This window comes from Haliotis rufescens, unplaced genomic scaffold (assembly GCF_023055435.1).
Source record: "Haliotis rufescens isolate VD_foot unplaced genomic scaffold, xgHalRufe1.0.p SCAF_38, whole genome shotgun sequence".
NCBI classification, from domain to species: Eukaryota; Metazoa; Mollusca; class Gastropoda; order Lepetellida; family Haliotidae; genus Haliotis; species Haliotis rufescens.
The window spans coordinates 4075736-4093963 of record NW_025964090.1 but is presented as its reverse complement, the minus strand read 5'-3'; the positions used below and the strand labels follow the sequence as shown (position 1 = coordinate 4093963).

The window sequence follows — 18228 nt, the reverse complement described above, 5'->3', positions numbered from 1 at the left end:
AGAAATAAGCCTAAACCTACCCATCTCAAAATCAGAAATTAAAACTGTAAACAAACAAAAAATAACCCAAAAATGGCATAATCAATATCAAAACTCAAATAGCCAAATCATAAAAGTGCTCAGAAAACCACTAGCCAAACCTAAAATCCTACACCCCTCAAAACAAATTGACAGATTAATTACAAAACTCCAAACAGGACACACTAACCTAAATAACCACCTAAAAAATCTTAAAAGGCACACCACAGGCAACTGCCCCCACTGCAAACAACCCGAAACCACAGAACACGCACTCATCCACTGCACCCACTACCAAACACACAGAACCACACTACAAACCACCCTCAATCTAAATAAGGTTCCTACTCTAGATAAATTACTAAACCCTCAAAATAAACTAGAAAACTTCAAGGCCCTTGTCGTATTCCTAATCAAAACAGACCTATTTAAGGGCATCTAAAACCTAATTAATCTACCAATCCAAAATCTAATAAACATACAAACACCCACCTCACCCGGCTCCCTTAGTTCCCTCCTCCTCCCACCTCGGCATTTATTCCAAATTTAAAAATTCCAAAAATTCAATATAATTAAGCAACCCCTAAAAGCCCCCTCTTGGGTTGCACACACCACTTTCACCCTTTTCGGAATACACTAAATGGTCTGGCCAGGCCCGTGTGCGAAATACGCTACAGTCGGAAAGCGCACGTTAAAGGGGCACTGATCTAACGCATTTCCCCGGACTGGTTTTGTTATTGTTTTTCCCCCGTGAGTACCCGGATGATACGCAACGCAACTGAGCGTGACCAAAGACTTGGCTACCGTCTGCAAGGACAGCTAAATAAACTTGGAGGCTGGAGGCAATTTTTGTTTTACGCATTTTTGCATAAACACTGATTGGTTAACTGTGATCTATAAAAATTTCGACAAAGGGCGCATGTTAATTAATTTCTCCAGCCTAAACAAACAGACAAAAAGAACGACGGAGCTCATCGGATGTCGTCATTTGGAAATACCCGAGATGGTTATAGTTTAATACTAAAAAAAGTATCCTTGCAGTGAAAGCATTTTCGGATTTCCGATTGCGTCGATAATACGATTACTACCTCTTGTTGTCATCCACGTTTTCTCGTATAACCCTGCACTTGTGTATTTGTCGTCATTCACTTGATGCTCAGTTAATGAATTTATTACAGGTACAATTAGTGGTAGCACCACTTAGATTACCTGACAAAGGTTCCCATTTGGCATTTATTGTGTCTGGGGTAATTATTCAATCTAAATCCAGGTTTGAAGTGAGATGAAATGTGTGTTATGTAATATGCACGTGGCATCCCAGCAAGAGATGAATGATCAGTTGATTTACTTTTTTTGTTGTAAATCAACGGATCGTTCCTAGCCATCAAAGGATTAACAGAAAATACGTTGATTGATTAATCACTGTTATCTTTCACAGTGGATATGTCAAGAGTGAGTGTTTACATGTCTAGGTTTACTAAAACCAAAGGGAATACACTCACATCATGGCGTGAAGTGCCGATGTAAAAACAACATACTTTGTTCAAAGGGTTAACTGATAATACGTTGATTGATTGCTCATTGTTGATTGATTGCTCATCTATCACTCGATGGATGTTTTAGGAACCGTGGACGTTATGAAAATAGTTGTCACGTGGGCTTTCTCAGTCGACCCTTGAGACTTGACACCTATGTGAAACACCTGAAACAATCTAAGTGATTAGTTGAGAAACGAACACGAAACGATATATATCTTTTAAAATATTTGATTGTTACAGAGACACGTGACATCGAATAAGTTTCTTTGTACAGCTGCAGACGAGTAGGATATTGTTCCTTTGTGTGCATGGATATTCACGGATACATTCCTCGAACAAGGAAGCTGCCTAAAATATATACACATAAATTTGGTAGGTTGTAATTATGGTATTTGCATTTTGTTTTCCTTCATTTGAACCGATTCGTTCTTGTTCCTCTACATCTTGGTTGGGAAATTCTTCAATGCGCGATAGACGTTGTTTTCACAAGTATCCTTTGTAAGCGTGTATGTATTACCGTCAATTTGTAAAATCTGATTCTCTCAGGCAATTTATAAAATGTGTAAATATTTCAGGCATTTTGACTGAAAAATCCGTCCAGATTGACTAAAATTGATAAAGACGATCCAACGGGCCTAAAACCACCACAACAGATTATTATGTAGGATGAGAAGCCAAACAACATAGAAATGTACTTTTCAACGTAACATTTTCAGTCTCTTGGTGATGACATTAAACATCAAAATGTTTGGAATTCGTTATCATAATAATACAGATGGAAATGTTTTTCAGTCACTTTGTAAAATAACTGAATATTTAGACGTTTAATAAATTTGTTACACATTTTGACAGTTAAAAAATATACACACTATAAAAAAAGCAATGCTCAGGTGAAATATTTACTTTGTGTTGCAAGTCAAAATAGTGTAAAAAAAATTCGCAAAATTACCAAGCAAGTGACTTATCAAAACTTCGTCACCATTACCGAGGCTACCCACAAAGATACCTACATTTCCTTATTATCTCGAAAACCGTATTTAATTTTGTTGATCAATGTGACCATACGCCCTTATTACTACCCATTGACTAATGCGCTTACGAATAGCGCAGCAGAGGTCGCGAACTAGTCTAGATTTCTGCTATACATCCGGGTACTCACTGGGAAAAAACAATAACAAAGGCAACAACCAGTCCCGGGGAATTGCGTTAGATCAGTGCCCCATTAAATCTTCTAGCCAGTCAGTCAGTCAGAGAAGGCTAGTTTACATTGTAACTCTTGTATATCGCTGGAAGCTTAACTTAATAATCAAGGATTTTCTTCAGGCTGTCACACCTTTTGTTTTTTGTAACATCTATTTCCTTTTTGTTTCTGTGATATGCCATAATGAGTGAATGAGTAAATATTGTTTTAAGCCTATTTGTGGCTAAAAAGATCACTTTATGAAAAGAACATTGAATAAATGTGATGACAAAGATCACTAAAAAAACACAGAAAACACTAAAACTGACATTCAAAACTTTAAATCAACATCATAAAGTTTAATTTCCTTCAAAAATGCTAAAATTAAGTGCTAAGAACCAGTATTGGAAAGTTCAGAAATAGTTTGAACGGTATAAAAAACGATGACGAATGAGTGCAAAATCCACACATTCCAATGACGCTCAGAATATGAGAAGGAATACATTGAGAGGGATCCTCTCCCTTCAATAAAAAAAAAAAATGAGTATAATGACCGTGTCCAATGCGACTCCTTCGGATTACAACTTCACCTTCGCACCTCAAATCAGTAACGCCATGAAATCCAAACTAGGGTTATATTGCATGATATTTATTGCAGACTTGATTATTCCAGCTTTGCTGTCAAATATGTCTCACAAATAGCAGGTCTTAGGTATATGGAAATGCACTGCTCGATACTGACTCCTGAACAGCAGCTTTAGCTGCAGAATCTGCTTTAGAATTTCCTCTTATGCCAACATGACTAGGAAGCGAACAACATATGGCTTTATTGTTTGACACAGACAAATTCAAATGGCATTGAAGAATTTCAACTGAAAAGGGATGGTCAAATTTATGGTTGTTGATTGCCTGTAAGAAGGACTATCAGACAAGAATATGAAACTGCTCTCCTTAGAACGGTCAATATGTTGCAAGGCTAATAGTATAGCCTAGCCTCTGTCGTAAAAATGGAACTACCATCAGTTAGTCGTAATGATAAAGTACCATCATGTGTGAAAGGTGCAGCTGACACCTGGTCACCATTTTTTTATCCATCAGTGTACAACTGGGATATTGATTTCCATGAAGGCTTGTTGATGTGAGTTAGTATCAGACCCGTGAAGATACGTGGAAGAATAGATCTTCAGCAACCCATGCTTGCCGTAAAAAGCGACTGTGCTTGTCGTAAAAGGCGGCTAACGGGATCGGGTGGTCAGACTCGCTGACTTGGTTGATGCATGTCATCGATCCCAATTGCGTGGATCGATGCTCATGATATTAATCACTGGATTGTCTGGGTCAAGACTCGTTTATTTACAGACCGCCGTCATATAGCTGGAATATTGCTGAGTGCGGCGTTAAACAACAAACCAAACCAAAGAACGTTATGCATGTGAAGAATTTCACGGTTTTGAAATTCCACACGTTTAAAATAATCTTCAACTGTATCAAGAATTTATGCTTAAACAACATGTTATTGTCATACCAAACTCAGGCCATTGTCATCTGCGGACAAAGTCATAATAATTGTTGGAGGGACATAACTAATAAATCAACAAAACATTTTTGAAGTATGCGACAGTTCCTTTTGTCTTTTTCCTGAACATATATAGGAATGTTCCAAAATATGAGGATTTTGTGATACGGTGCGAACATCACCAACTGTAAATATCGGTGAGGTGTATGTAGGATGAAGACCATGTTGATGTTTCATTTTTAGATGAATGTTTATTTGCTTACCAAGCATCATTTTATCACATGAAACGGCTGTATGTAGCAATTGTGTCAAATCTTTACGAAACTTTGAGTTTTTGTTATATTGTTTGAAATCATTGGTCCCACTTGGGAATAGCCAAGGAAATGCCATATCTGTGCCATAATGAACTACATAGATATCAACAGGTGATGGCAGATGAAGAACTGATCTCTTTTCAACATTTTGACCGGCTGGGAGAATTGTTATACTGATAAACACTGATATAATACAAATTAATTTCTTTTCAATTTGTGTTAATTTTAATGTGGGAGGTGTTTCTGGAACTGCTAGGTTATTGGCTTCATGTGCAATAGTTGGGATTACATTTTTGGCAAGAAACTGTTGACAATACGACACAAGATAGCTCATGTGGTCAATTCTGGGTTCTGAAATAGTGTATTTTATGTATGGTTAAATGTGTTGTCTGATCATAATGCAAGAATGAGCGAGTAAGTGATTTGGATTTAACGCTTCTTTTAACAGAAGTATAGTTACATAACGGCGTGTCAGCTTAATGTGGGAGGAAAGCCTGAAGTGATGCAGGCCTCAGACGTTTACCACTTCGGCGAAACCCACGAGGACGGGTATGGTGCTGACAAACCTAGAAACATAATCGGGGCGAACCGGGATAGGAACCCACAATCATAGGTTTCTGGCAACTCTGCACAGCGAATCGCGACGCCTTAGACGACTGGGCCACCCGTGCCCCCCCCCTAATGCAAGAAATGCTCATAACATTCACATGATTATAAAGATAAAAAGGTTTTTGTCGAACAGACCTTCAATTATCTGCACAATGCGAAGATATATACAAAACAGGTTTATGACAGGTTTCTTCAGTATTCATCTCAAAAACTCGCTACGGGAATATCAACCAGAACCAATATATTTTCTGACAAACTTTTGTCATAAATTATTTATTGTGAATGTATGTTATTTGAAGTGGAGAACATTCAAAACCAGAACTAATCAATAACGGAATAACGTCTCTTCTTTTACGTTCTTTGGTATGTTTCTTTATTGCATTTCTTCCCTTCTTCAAAGAAAAGTAATTATGATCCTGATGAGGTGAGTTTCCTGTTTACTGATGATTTTTGACCAGTTTCTTTGTGAAATATTAACCAATGAGAATACGATATTGTGCCTCTGTCTGTGTCGGTAACTGTTGTGGAATGCGGTTTACTTGTCACAATGTCAAGTTTGTGTATACGATGATGATTGATTGAGGGAGTCGCATCGGCATTATTCCAGCCATATAGCGACGGGACCAAGTTTAATAGCTTACAATTGAGTCATCTATGCAAAGTATTTTTATTAAACACAATTTATGAAACATATTTGAGCATCACAATATTATATATAGTTTTGAAACACGGGCTATAGGCCACCAGTTACCAAAGCTTGGCCACCTCGCTGGGGATCATGGGGACTTACAGTACCTCGGTACCCTGCATGACAACGGTGATGACTGATATACTGTTATACAATTAATCCACTTCTATAGAAGTAACACTGCTTGTCCATTCGGATCAATTCTTCTCAAACCATTCCGCTGATCATGATGAGAGTCAAATAATGCATAAGAATCAATTGAAATTGAGATGTCATTAAAATTAAACAAAAGTGACGGGGATATCAATATTGCTTGTTAAAAATGATTCTATGAAATTTGTTTCCCCTGATTGAATAATTGGAGCACCTGTGACGGGGCTATAAAACTTACATGTTTTAACCATATCGCTTGAGACTGTGTCTGCCGGAAGCTGATTATGACCAAAATACGCCTCAGCCTTCTGTGTTAACTATATGACCGTGCCTTCATACAACAGATTATATCGGTCAGAGAACATGGCACAAATAGGTGTGAGCCCTTGAACATAAAATGTATGATAGCGACCAGAGCTGTGGCTGTGCATTGAATGCCATTAAACGGTTGAAAAATAATACAACCTTAAATCAAATTTGCTACCAAGATGTACGTTTCACATGTGGCGAGGTGCTGTGCACTGATTAAAGACAAACGGGGGACTGGGTTATTTAATTATCTGGAATAAAACAATTCCAAATATTTTCAGTGAACATGAGGATCCAAACAACAATCCGTGAAGATACGCGGAAGAATAGGTCTTCAGCAACCCATGCTTGCCGTAAAAGGCGACAATGCTTCTCGTAAAAGGCGACCAACGGGATCGGGTGGTCAGGCTCGCTGACGTGGTTGATGCATGTCATCGATCCCAATTGCGTGGGTCGTTGCTCATGATATTAATCACTGGATTGTCTGGTCCAGACTCGATTATTTACAGACCGCCGTCATATAGCTGGAATTTTGCTGAGTGCGGCATTAAACAGCAATCCAACCAACCAACTATGTTCAGTTAATTCATAACTGAATCAGGGTGAATACAAACTATCCGGTCTTGGTCATTAAATGGTAATGCAGCGTATAAATTAACATTGGCAAAACGATTATTGACAAGGCTTTATGACAAGAGGAATGATTTAAACTTTCCAACAATCACCTTCTCCAATATGTCGAGCACTATTCCAGCCGATTCAGCCTTTCGTTTAAAATAAGAAATATGTTTAGAATATAACAATTGCCAAAATAGATAGGTCGAAAAAATGCAGTATCACAAATAGTGCAACAAAATAAAAAATAATAAACTATTATCACACGATTAAATGCCTTGTTGCTTTCGTCCTGATGAGACGATGGGGCCTGGTATTTTCAAAACAGAAAATAATACACAAGCTTGGCAGAAGTATGGCATCATTGTTACATGTAAATACGATGAGGCACTTCACATTACAAACGTTACTGTGCATTTTCTAAACACAGTGTTTCTCGTATTTAGTATCATTCCAGTCCTTTTCTCACAGACATGGGCGATTGAAAAAGTAGAACCATCCAATAGCGCTTGATGCTTCGGCGGACCCAACTCTCAACTCACAGCCATGGGTGTTGTAGTTGTAGTTGAAGCCGATGCAGGTTCTGTTGTAGATGCAGTGTGTGCTGCATTCAGCTGCAGATGCGACATCAACTGGGATTACGTCCCCGACATACCTGGTTCCCACCAAGCGATGAAGGTCGGTGCTGAAACCTATGAAGACAGTTTTAGGAAGGGATTATGAATCAAGAGTGACATATACAACAACAATGGTCTATTTTTGCAAGTATCCGTTTGTACACGGTGCACACATTGGCTAATGATTGGTGGGTTTGTTGTTCAACGCCGCACTCAGCAATATTCAAGCTGTAGGACGGCGGTCTGTAAATAATCGAGTCTGGACCAGACAATCCAGTGATTAATATCATGATCATACCCGATCCTGTTAGTCGCCTTTTACAACAAGCATAGTCGCCTTTTACGGCAAACATAGGTTGTTGAAGACCTGTTCTACCCCGGATTTTCACGCCGGATTTTCACGGCGCAGTGGCTAATGATATATGATTGAGTGCTCGGTTCCTTTTGACATCATGAGCATCGATCCACGCAATTGGGATCGATGACATGCATCGACCAGGCTCGCTGACTTGGTCGATGCATGTCATCGATCCCAATTGCGTTGATCGATGCTCATGTTGTCAATCACTGGATTGTCTGATGCAGACTTGATTATTTACCACCGTCATATAGCTGGAATATTGCTGAGTGCGGCGTTAAACAACAAACCAAACCAACCAACCTTTTGACACTGATGTGATTATAAGATTCAGGAAGAACATGGCAAATATGCGTTTACGAAATGTAAAACCCTCTTTGCCGCATTTATTTATTTCAATCTGCATATGATCCATAGTAGCCACGATCGACCATAATCAATATCTTAAAGTCTTAGCGATGAGCCTCAGCTAGGAGTCAGTACAAGGACTTAAGAACATAAGTAATATAAGATGTGTCCTTACACCCGTGACTTTAATTTCATCAGATGCATCGCTAGCTTTTAAGAAGCTTTTGAGCAACTGTGTATCATTTTGTAATGTGAAGTTTACACAATATACAGCTTTTAAATTCGACGAAAGGTCGGTCACATGACCGCGAAACTCATTTTGACGTTTGTACATGTTTCACGACACTATTCTTGAAATGACCGTAAACACTAGCGGCATACTTCCATATTCTTGGGGAAAACCCTGGGAATTCCCAAGCACAAATAAATGCAGAAACGTTGTTTCTGATCATTTAGACCCATTTATCTTAAACTTAGTGTTTAAGCATACATTAGGATAAATCAAGAGTTTGATTTTATGCCTGTTCAAGGATATCCCCGCTACGACCCATCATAGTGAACAAAACGAAGAAAATGCACATCCAAACTATCATAGAATTGACTCGATCCGTATCAAGACTGAGAGTGACAGTCTAAGGCTATCACGGATTTACCTTAGCATTTATCTGACAAATCTTCACAATCACCTTTCAATCATGGGCCAAATGAACAATGATGACTAACACTTGTAGTTTATATAGGTTCAAGAAGAACTTCGGAAATACCTCCCGTCACGTTAATCGTGACGTGACTTCGACCTTCGGACAGTGTGGCCCTCTCTCTATGAGAGTTTATACTCCATTCAAGTGAAAGTGAGTCCTCAAATCATCAGCAAGAGAGTAGCGACCAATGCTGTATTTGTCTCTATCGTCACCTTAAACATCTCCACAAGGAGTATGTTGTTCAGCTTCAGCCAAACTATACACCAATACACTTCGCATTTTCAGTGAAAAAGACAGCGGTTTAGGTGATCGGAGTTTAAATGAAACTAAACCCTTTCCGTAATGATAAGAAAAATATGCTTAAAGCAGAATCCCTTGTACGACACCAACTCTATGATAAGCAAAAGTTAATTAATTATTAATGTCATATGGTATTCTCGAAAACAAAATCTCATTATTATGAAAGCATCATCTCGTCCGTTTTGTGTAACGTTCACGCATTCTATTGATACACCCGACCAAATAATTCACGTCCAGTTCCAGAAAGTCAACTGCCCCTTCATGTTGAGCAATGTTTGAGCAGTTTCAGACGTTGATTCATAAACACATACTTACGGTACAGTCAGAATAAGACAATGGATTCTGCTTTTCCTGAACATTTCTTATCATTACTGAAATAGTTTCCTGGTTTTTTTATTATAAGATTAGAATAAAATACTTACACCCTGTAGGTGTTCTCTCATACACTTCAACTTCACACAGTGTTAGTAGATCCGTTGCGTATCGTCTGTACAGACCCCGGATTCTGATATAACGCCCTTGGGCAGCACAAGAACATGAAATATTTTCTGTTGCACCATCAGGCATTGGCCCATCATACATCGCACAAAGCTGTGAGGGAATCAATGGGTTCAGCACGGGATCATCCGCGAAGACCTCAATCTTTAGGTCATGCATTCGGTCACCTGAAGCGGATAAAAGCCAAACATGTTAAAGGGGCACTGATCTAACGCAATTCCCCGAACTGGTTGTTGCCTTTGTTATTGTTTTTTTCCCCCGTGAGTACCCGGATGATACGCAACGCAACTGAGCGTGACCAGAGACTGGGCTACCGTCTGCAAGGACAGTTAAATAAACTTGGAGGCTGGAGGAAATATTTGTTTTACGCATTTTTGCATAAACACTGATTGGTTAACTGTGATCTATAAAGATTTCGACAAAGGGCGCATGTTAATTAATTTCTTCAGCCTAAACAAACAGATAAAAAGAACGGCGGAGCTCACTGGATGTCGTCATTTGGAAATACCCCAGATGGTGATAGTTTAATACTAAAAAAAGTATCCATAAAGTGAAAGCATTTTCGGATTTCGGATTGCGTCGATAATACGATTACTACTCCCTTGTTGTCATCCACGTTTTCTCGTATAACCCTACACTTGTGTATTTGTCGTCATTCACTTGATGCTCAGTTAATGAATTTATTACAGGTACAACTAGTACTAGTGGTAGCACCACTTAGATTACCTGACAAAGGTTGCCATTTGGCATTTATTGTGTCTGGGGTAATTATTCAATCTAAATCCAGGTTTGAAGTGAGGTGAAATGTGTGTTATGTAATATGCACGTGGCAGCCCAGCAAGAGATGAATGATCAGTTGATTTACTTTTTTTTGTAAATCAACGGATCGTTCCTAGTCATCAAAGGATTAACAGAAAATACGTTGATTGATTAATCACTGTTATCTTGCACAGTGGATATGTCAAAAGTGAGTGTTTACATGTCTAGGTTTACTAAAACAAAGGGAATACACTCATATCATGGCGTGAAGTGCCGATGTAAAAACAACATACTTTGTTCAAAGGGTTTACTGATAATACGTTGATTGATTGATCATTGTTATCTATCACTCAATAGATTTTTTAGGAACCGTGGACGTTTTGAAAATAGTTGTCACGTGGGCTTTCTCAGCCGACCCTTGAGACTTGACACCTATGTGAAACACCTGAAACAATCCAAGTGATCAGTTGAGAAACGAACACGGGTTATAATATCCCGAAACGATATATATCTTTTAAAATATTTGATTGTTACAGAGACATCGAATACGTTTCTTTGTACAGCTGCAGACGATTGGGATATTGTTCCTTTGTGTGGATATTCACGGATACATTCCTCGAACAAGGAAGCTGCCTAAAATATATACACATAAATTTGGTAGGTTGTAATTATGGTATTTGCATTTTGTTTTCCTTCATTTAAACGATAATTCGTTCTTGTTTCTCTACGTCTTGGTTGGGAAATTCTTCAATGCGCGATAGACGTTGTTTTCACAGGCCTTTTCCTTTGTATGCGTGTATATATTACCGTCAATTTGTAAAATGTGATTCTCTCAGGCAATTTTTAAAATGTGTAAATGTTTCAGTCATTTTGACTAAAAAATCTGTCCAGATTGATTAAGACTATCAAAAGGGTCTACAAACATCACAACAGATTATTATGTAGGATTAGAAGCCAAACAACATAGAAATGTACTTTTCAACGTATCATTTTCAGTCTCTTGGTGATGACATTAAACATCAAAATGTTTGGAATTCGTTATCATAATAATAGAGATGGAAATGTTTTTCAGTCACTTTGTAAAATAACTGAATATTTAGACGTTTAATAAATATGTTACACATTTTGACAGTAAAATAATATACACACTATAAAAAAGCAATGCTCAGGTGAAATATTTACTTTATGTTGCAAGTCAAAATAGTGTAAACGAAAATCGCAAAATTACCAAGCAAGTGACTTATCAAAATTTCGTCACCATTACCGAGGCTACCGACAAAGATACCTACATTTCCTTATTATCTCGAAAACTGTATTTCATTTTGTTGATCAATGTGACCATACGCCCTTATTACTACCGGTATCCATAAAAGTGACTAATGCGCTTACGAATGGCGCAGCAGAGGTCGCGAACTAGTCTAGATTTCTGCTATACATCCGGGTACTCACTGGGAAAAAACAATAACAAAGGCAACAACCAGTTCCGGGGAATTGCGATAGATCAGTGCCCCTTTAATGTCGCACACTTACTCACACACCCGTAACAGGATTGGCAGTGGCTGATATCTCTAGCATGTCTGTCACAAATTCGGTCTGACTTAGTTGAAGTATCCTTACCAAAACAATCCCCTCTGTTGGTTATGGTAACGTATTCCAGAAAGAAGTCACTTTGAAGGTCAACCAGCCAGTATGGCTGCATGTCCCCGTCTTGGCTCTCCCAGCACGAGTTCCCTGAAAAGGCTGCTTCTCTGTTGCCATCAACTGCTTTGTCTTTGTAATCGGTGAAGGTTGAAGATTTAGTTGGTTTGCCTAAGGCCAGATTATTGAGGATACCTGAGAGATGCAAGAAAAGAAACAGTTTATGTCAGAAAAACAATTTGTAGTGATGGAAACAAATGGCATGTCTTCAAGCAGTGTTTCTGTTACATGTCTTGCCGATTGAGGCGTCAAACAACATTCATTGTATGCAAATTTAAAGAAAACGGCCTGTCTGCTAGACATAGAACTGTGACTTAACTGTCAATGGACACAACAAGCTGGACATGGGAATATTAGTTAACTCTCATGAGTGCCTTCATGCTGAAAGTCGCTAGTATTGCGGTCTCACTTTGGTTGCTGGCGATCTCTGGTTCGTTTTTTGTTCTGAATTGTGACATATCTTTGTGGTTTCATGCCTGCTTTAAATATGTATATAAATCTGTTGCTTGGTTGGTTTGTTGTTTTTCGCCGCACTCAGCAATATTCCAGCTATATGACGGCGGTCTGTAAATAATCGAGTCCGGACCAGACAATCCAGGGATTGACATGAGCATCGATCCACGCAATTGGGACCGATGACATGCATCAACCAAGTCAGCGAGCCTGACCACCCGATCCTGTTAGTCGCCTTTACGACAAGCATAGTTGCCTTTTACGGCAAAAATGGGTTGTCGTTGTACAATGGCATTGAAAAATGTACATTGTCATGTCACATAAGGCCAAAAGTTTGCGCTGAACGCAGTATCTCGTGTGACTGCCCCGGGCAGCAATCACGGCTCTGCACCTCCTCGGCACTGACTGGATAAGTGTACGAATTCTTTCCTGCGGAATTCTGTGCCATTCTGCTTGTAAGGCGTTGGCCAGTTGTAGAAGTGTCTGCGGCGTGTTCTGGCGTTGAAGTACACGTCGATCGAGTTCATCCCAGAGGTGTTCGATTTGGTTGAGATCTGGAGATCTCGACGGCCAGTGCAAGTCGTTGATGTTGGCATTATGGGGGAGGATGATGGTATCGAGACAGATTGACAGCCGTTGTTGCGTGTGTCACTCGGTTATTTAAACGGCGTTTGCCTTGTTGATTGTTACTATACTTACTATACTAATTCAAACTCCGTCCACACTGACACCGCAACAAAGTTATTTGTGTACCGATTACATAACTCTTACTGACAGTGTGGGGTGGTAGTTCACGGGAAACGGACGACATTGTGTCAGTTGGGTGGCGCCTTTGATATCGCCTCCAAACATACTTTTATAGAATGACACATTAGGATCGCGGAGAAAATACAAGATTCGTTCTTGTTGAATATATCAAGGCACCAATTCATGTTTCATAAACCTTTGTGTCTTTGCGCTTAATATTTCAACAATTAACGAAAATATGTAATACGTATATCTACAAAAATATATATACAGGCTAGGTATTTGCCCACAGCAACACCTGCATAACTGTTCACGCGTGGCAGATTGTAATTGGACGAGAGCCGGTATTGCTGACTCACCTGTAGTCATGAAACAATGTAACGAATAGAAATGTAACAACTAAAATTTAATGTTGTGGATGATAACGTCCATGGATTGGAGAACACTCGCATAAATTCGTATGATAAACTATAAATATTTTTGAGATGTGAGGCCGGTTTGATTAAAGATCGTTACAATATATACATGTACAAAAGGCCAAATTTGTAAAACTTCTATAAAGGTAACATCCATCCAAAGGCCCATTTTAAATAGTAATGTAATGTTATAATAGAAAGTATTTTTCAAATGATACAATATACTTTGCACAAAGTTAGTTAGTGCTTTAAAGAAACTAACCAAAACATGGGCGAAATATTTGAATACCGCCACAAATTAGTTAAATTAAGTTAAAATGAATTGAATCATATGTCATGATGCTTGTAGGCACACCTTTATGTATTTGCAAAATTGAAATATAAGTTTTGAGCAAAGGAAAATATTCTTGCCCATGGGCGAAATATTTTGATAACGCCACAAATTAGTTGAATTAAGTTAAAATTCGTTTAATTACGTGTCATTATGCTTATGGACACACCTTAATGTATTTGCAAGAGATAAACATGACTTTTGAGCAAAGGAAATTATTCTGATTCATAGTTTAAATTTTGAATTTTCGAAAGTTTCTTTTACATTTTCCCCCTTTTTATGTACCCATGAGAACAACATGTTTAATTTTGTAAATATCTTTGACAGAGACTGGCCACAGCATGGAGAGTTTCTGGACAGAATTAAAATGGGACATGTTCTATTGATATGCAACTATGTTTCTTGTCTAATAAATCTTGAATCAGTGAGGTTGTAGCACGTGAAACATGTGAATGAATGACGTTGATTTGTAAATGAATGCAATGAGAGAAAATAGTCACGTTATCCAATGGAAATCGATCTTTTGTTAAACTGACCAATCAGTCTCGAGAATCACTAATTACACACTGTGCAAATATCAAAAAGAAATTACACTGTATATTTTAGCCCATATGGGTAATAAAGAGGGGTCTTGACCAAGTACAATATAATGCTGCCACTTAACAACAATGGGCAGCTTGACCCGTCCCAGTGAAATGTAATATATGGAGGATATTTCATGTGTCCAGTGAAATATGATGTATCTCTCATCGGGTGACGTGGAAAAGGAGATATTTTCACGAGTGGCGCATACTTTATTTCTGGTTGATAATGGGTTTTTTAAACAATTAAATAACAAAATCTGAATTCTCCCTACCATATATGTTTACCTTTTTACATACACTGACCTATTCACACAAGGCTTCCTGCATGCAAACAAGATATAGTGCTAATTTGATTGAATATTTGAATATAAATAATACAATAGTAGAATTATTTTTTTTAGTTTACGTTTTGCTGACATTCTTGTTCACATCTTCTGAACTAATAAAAACTCATTTTCTGTTTGGTGTATTTAATCTAACTTACAAGCGCATTTAAATATAAAAATTTAACAACAGACTTCCGCAAAACGAAACCAGGAGGTGTGGTCGCTTAATAGCAACTCATTTGAAGCATAGCTGTTTGAAAGAGAAGAGTTTTCAAACAAATAACGTACAAGAAGAACTGTTATGAAGTTATTCTTTTACCTGATGTAAATTATTTTCACTGTCAACACAGACATGTAAGCGTTCTGTGTTCGGGTACTGCCGCATAGACAGTCGCACGGGCGGGTAACTTCGTTACTGGTTGTTCCCGCAAAGTGGTATTTTCACTGCACTGAACATATCCTTTTTTCTGTCATTTGAGAAAATATCACTTTTCTAAACTTTAGAAATCGCAGTCCTTCACACTAACATATATAATAAAACACAGCACTTATGGTCTTTACCCACACAAGCACTAATAACACAGAGGACGATTTGTCCCAGTAACATCTCATAATACAATACAACACTAATGTACTCCCAACTGGACATGGACCTCTGACGTTAAGGGGACATGTCGCAGAACGATATAGTAAAATAACATTACAGCAACAGTCATACAGAACAAACGCGATCCGTTCCAGTAGAATGTGGCTATTATATCACATAACACAAATGAACATTTCTCAACCAAACACGAGTTGACACATAACATAGAGGGGTCTTGTCCAAGTAATATAAAGAAATAAAAAAAAACGACATGCCCCTTAAAAATATTATATTATTAAAATGATGGAATTTTTTTTGTATTTTTCAATAAATAATTTCACAAAGAATTTGATTAAATTTTATATTTGGTTGCCAATATATGCTTGGCTCCACACACAGGTACTCACCACATACAAATGTTGAATGGGCGAGGAGTAGGACCGTATTCAGTGGGAACATCTTTTGTCCGCGACAAGAAAACTCTAATGATTTTCATGAAGTGTATGAACGCTTCAGCTAACCTCAAGAATATGGTAAATGTAAGTCTTGGCATTTCATCCAGAGGAGCAAATCAATAGTCTTCGTTGTCAACATCCTTACTGGGCATGACAACAAGTATGGATTTCCTGAATTTGTTAAAAGCTTGCATGAATAAGGCTGTTATACATTTTTGACAATTGATGTTAGTTCCAGACTGCACACATGGATGGGACTATGTAAACTTACACTTGATCACTTGTGCGACTTCAGACTTTTTGGCACATTTTAGCCGAACCTTTTGAAATTTGTTTTTCCCCATGCAAATCTGACTGCAATTTCAAATTAATAGAATATTTGCAGATGTATCTAGAACAAATAATACAAATAGTGTCCCACATGGTCATTAATAGAAAACGCCAACATCTTCAAAAAATGCAACATTCATACAGAGTATAGTGTACGTGTGGTTGCCCAAATCTTGCTAAAACTAATCTTGTCAATCTGAAGGCACTAGTTTCCCTATTTTAATCAGTCAGTAGATCAATTGTTAACACTGGGTTCAGCTGTCGAGCATATTATCGTCAAGGTTTCAAGGGAAAGTGCACCACCACATATGACATATTCTATATAATTTCTTTCGTTTGAGGGACGAATTAGAACGAAATTATTTTCTCCTAACGTCGGAAAGCACAACAAAGGGAGGTAACCTGGTTTCGTAATGGGTATATAAGTAAAGGCGGGAAGTTGAAACTTCATTCTCAGGTGCGGTGCAGTCGGGCTGGCTATATTAAACATGGACGCTGACAAGCTCATATCGGAGAAGTTAGACGAGATTCTTCGCCAATTGGAAAGATCAAAAGCCGAAATAGCGCCATCAGTTGAAGATCGTTTACTTGGTTTTCGTGAAGAATTTGAGAAAACGACCAAAGAGATATCCAAGTTGAAAGCTGATAAGGAATTTGTGTGGAAACGAGAAGGTTGTAGAATACAACACTCATTCAATACTGAAACTTTGGACAATTTAAATCAGTTAAAGTTTGCCTTAGAATTTAAGAAATACGACTACGCGGCGGAGCTTGTTGAGACGGAAAAAACTCGGATCGAGCAGAGAAACAAACTTATTAAGATTGCCGATACGTCGGAAGGTGGATGGGAGACTGTAAAAAAATATGTTGCACGAGATGTGGCGTCCGACTCCGAAGACGACAAGAAAATTACAAGAGCAGAAAATAAAGCTGTCAAGAAAATCAAGTCCAAGATGGGGCGTTCTGCACGCAGTCCGTACTATAGACCACGTGGTGGTCGTGCTCCTAGTGCTACTGTCTCTTCTGCAGAGCCAGCGGCAGTCAACAGTTTCTCCATGTTCAATCAGCCCTTTCGGAGGAACACATCAAGTGGAGCGTGCTTCTCATGTGGGGGATTTGGCCATTTCAGACGTCAGTGTCCGATGTCCGGAGAACAACAACCCGCTCAGACTACAGGACGAGATGGAGGATCTGCCCATTAATAAAGAAACTGACTCACAAGTTAAGTATGACGTAGGTCATAGTGATAATCATGTGTTACTGACTGATGCTTATTTTGAATATGAACAGGGCCATGCAGAAATCATTGTGAAGGATAGGCTAAAACAAAACATTGCTTTTTGGCGTCGAATCGGAAGTTCAGACTACGTCACTGATATCATAGAAAATGGATACAAAATTCCGTTTTATTCAACACCACCCAATACGGTTTTAGGCAACAACAAGTCTGCTAGATTGCACGAAGAGTTTGTATCAGAGGCTGTGTCTCAATTACTCAAAAAAGGTTTAGTTGTGCAGCGTGATATAAAGCCTACATTTGTTAATCCTTTGTCAGTGTCAATCCAATCTTCAGGTAAGAAGAGACTGATCTTAGACTTGTCATGGGTCAACAAGCATGTATGGAAACAATCGGTGAAATATGAAGATTGGAGGACAGCCATGATGTACATAAACAAAAATGACTGGCTTGTAAAGTTTGATATTCACTCGGCTTATCACCATATTGACATATTTCTTCTTCATACCCAATACTTAGGTTTCTCATGGGGGACTGGTAAAAA

At 38.4% G+C, this 18228-nt stretch overlaps 1 protein-coding gene across 1 annotated transcript; it reads right to left on the bottom strand.

Annotated features, from left to right (window-relative positions):
• Window positions 1-3696: 3696 nt before the first annotated feature.
• On the bottom strand, window positions 3697-16172 carry LOC125372184 (fucolectin-like). The gene is made up of 4 exons (XM_048381360.1): window positions 16070-16172; window positions 12139-12354; window positions 9710-9929; window positions 3697-3730 (listed from the first exon to the last, which is right to left on the bottom strand). The coding sequence occupies exons 1-4, from the start codon at window positions 16119-16121 to the stop codon at window positions 3697-3699; spliced, it is 522 nt and encodes a 173-aa protein (XP_048237317.1). The 5' UTR covers window positions 16122-16172.
• Window positions 16173-18228: the final 2056 nt, after the last annotated feature.

What these genes read in the sequence shown, in the direction of transcription:
- LOC125372184 (XM_048381360.1), bottom strand. Translation starts at nt 16,121, where the DNA reads ATGTTCCCACTGAATACGGTCCTACTCCTCGCCCATTCAACATTTGTA. An exon ending in CAACAGAGGGGATTGTTTTG is followed by an intron (nt 9,930 to 12,138) that starts GTAAGGATACTT and finishes TATCCGCTTCAG; the next exon opens with GTGACCGAATGCATGACCTA. An exon ending in ACACTGTGTGAAGTTGAAGT is followed by an intron (nt 3,731 to 9,709) that starts GTATGAGAGAAC and finishes TTTACGACAGAG; the next exon opens with GCTAGGCTATACTATTAGCC.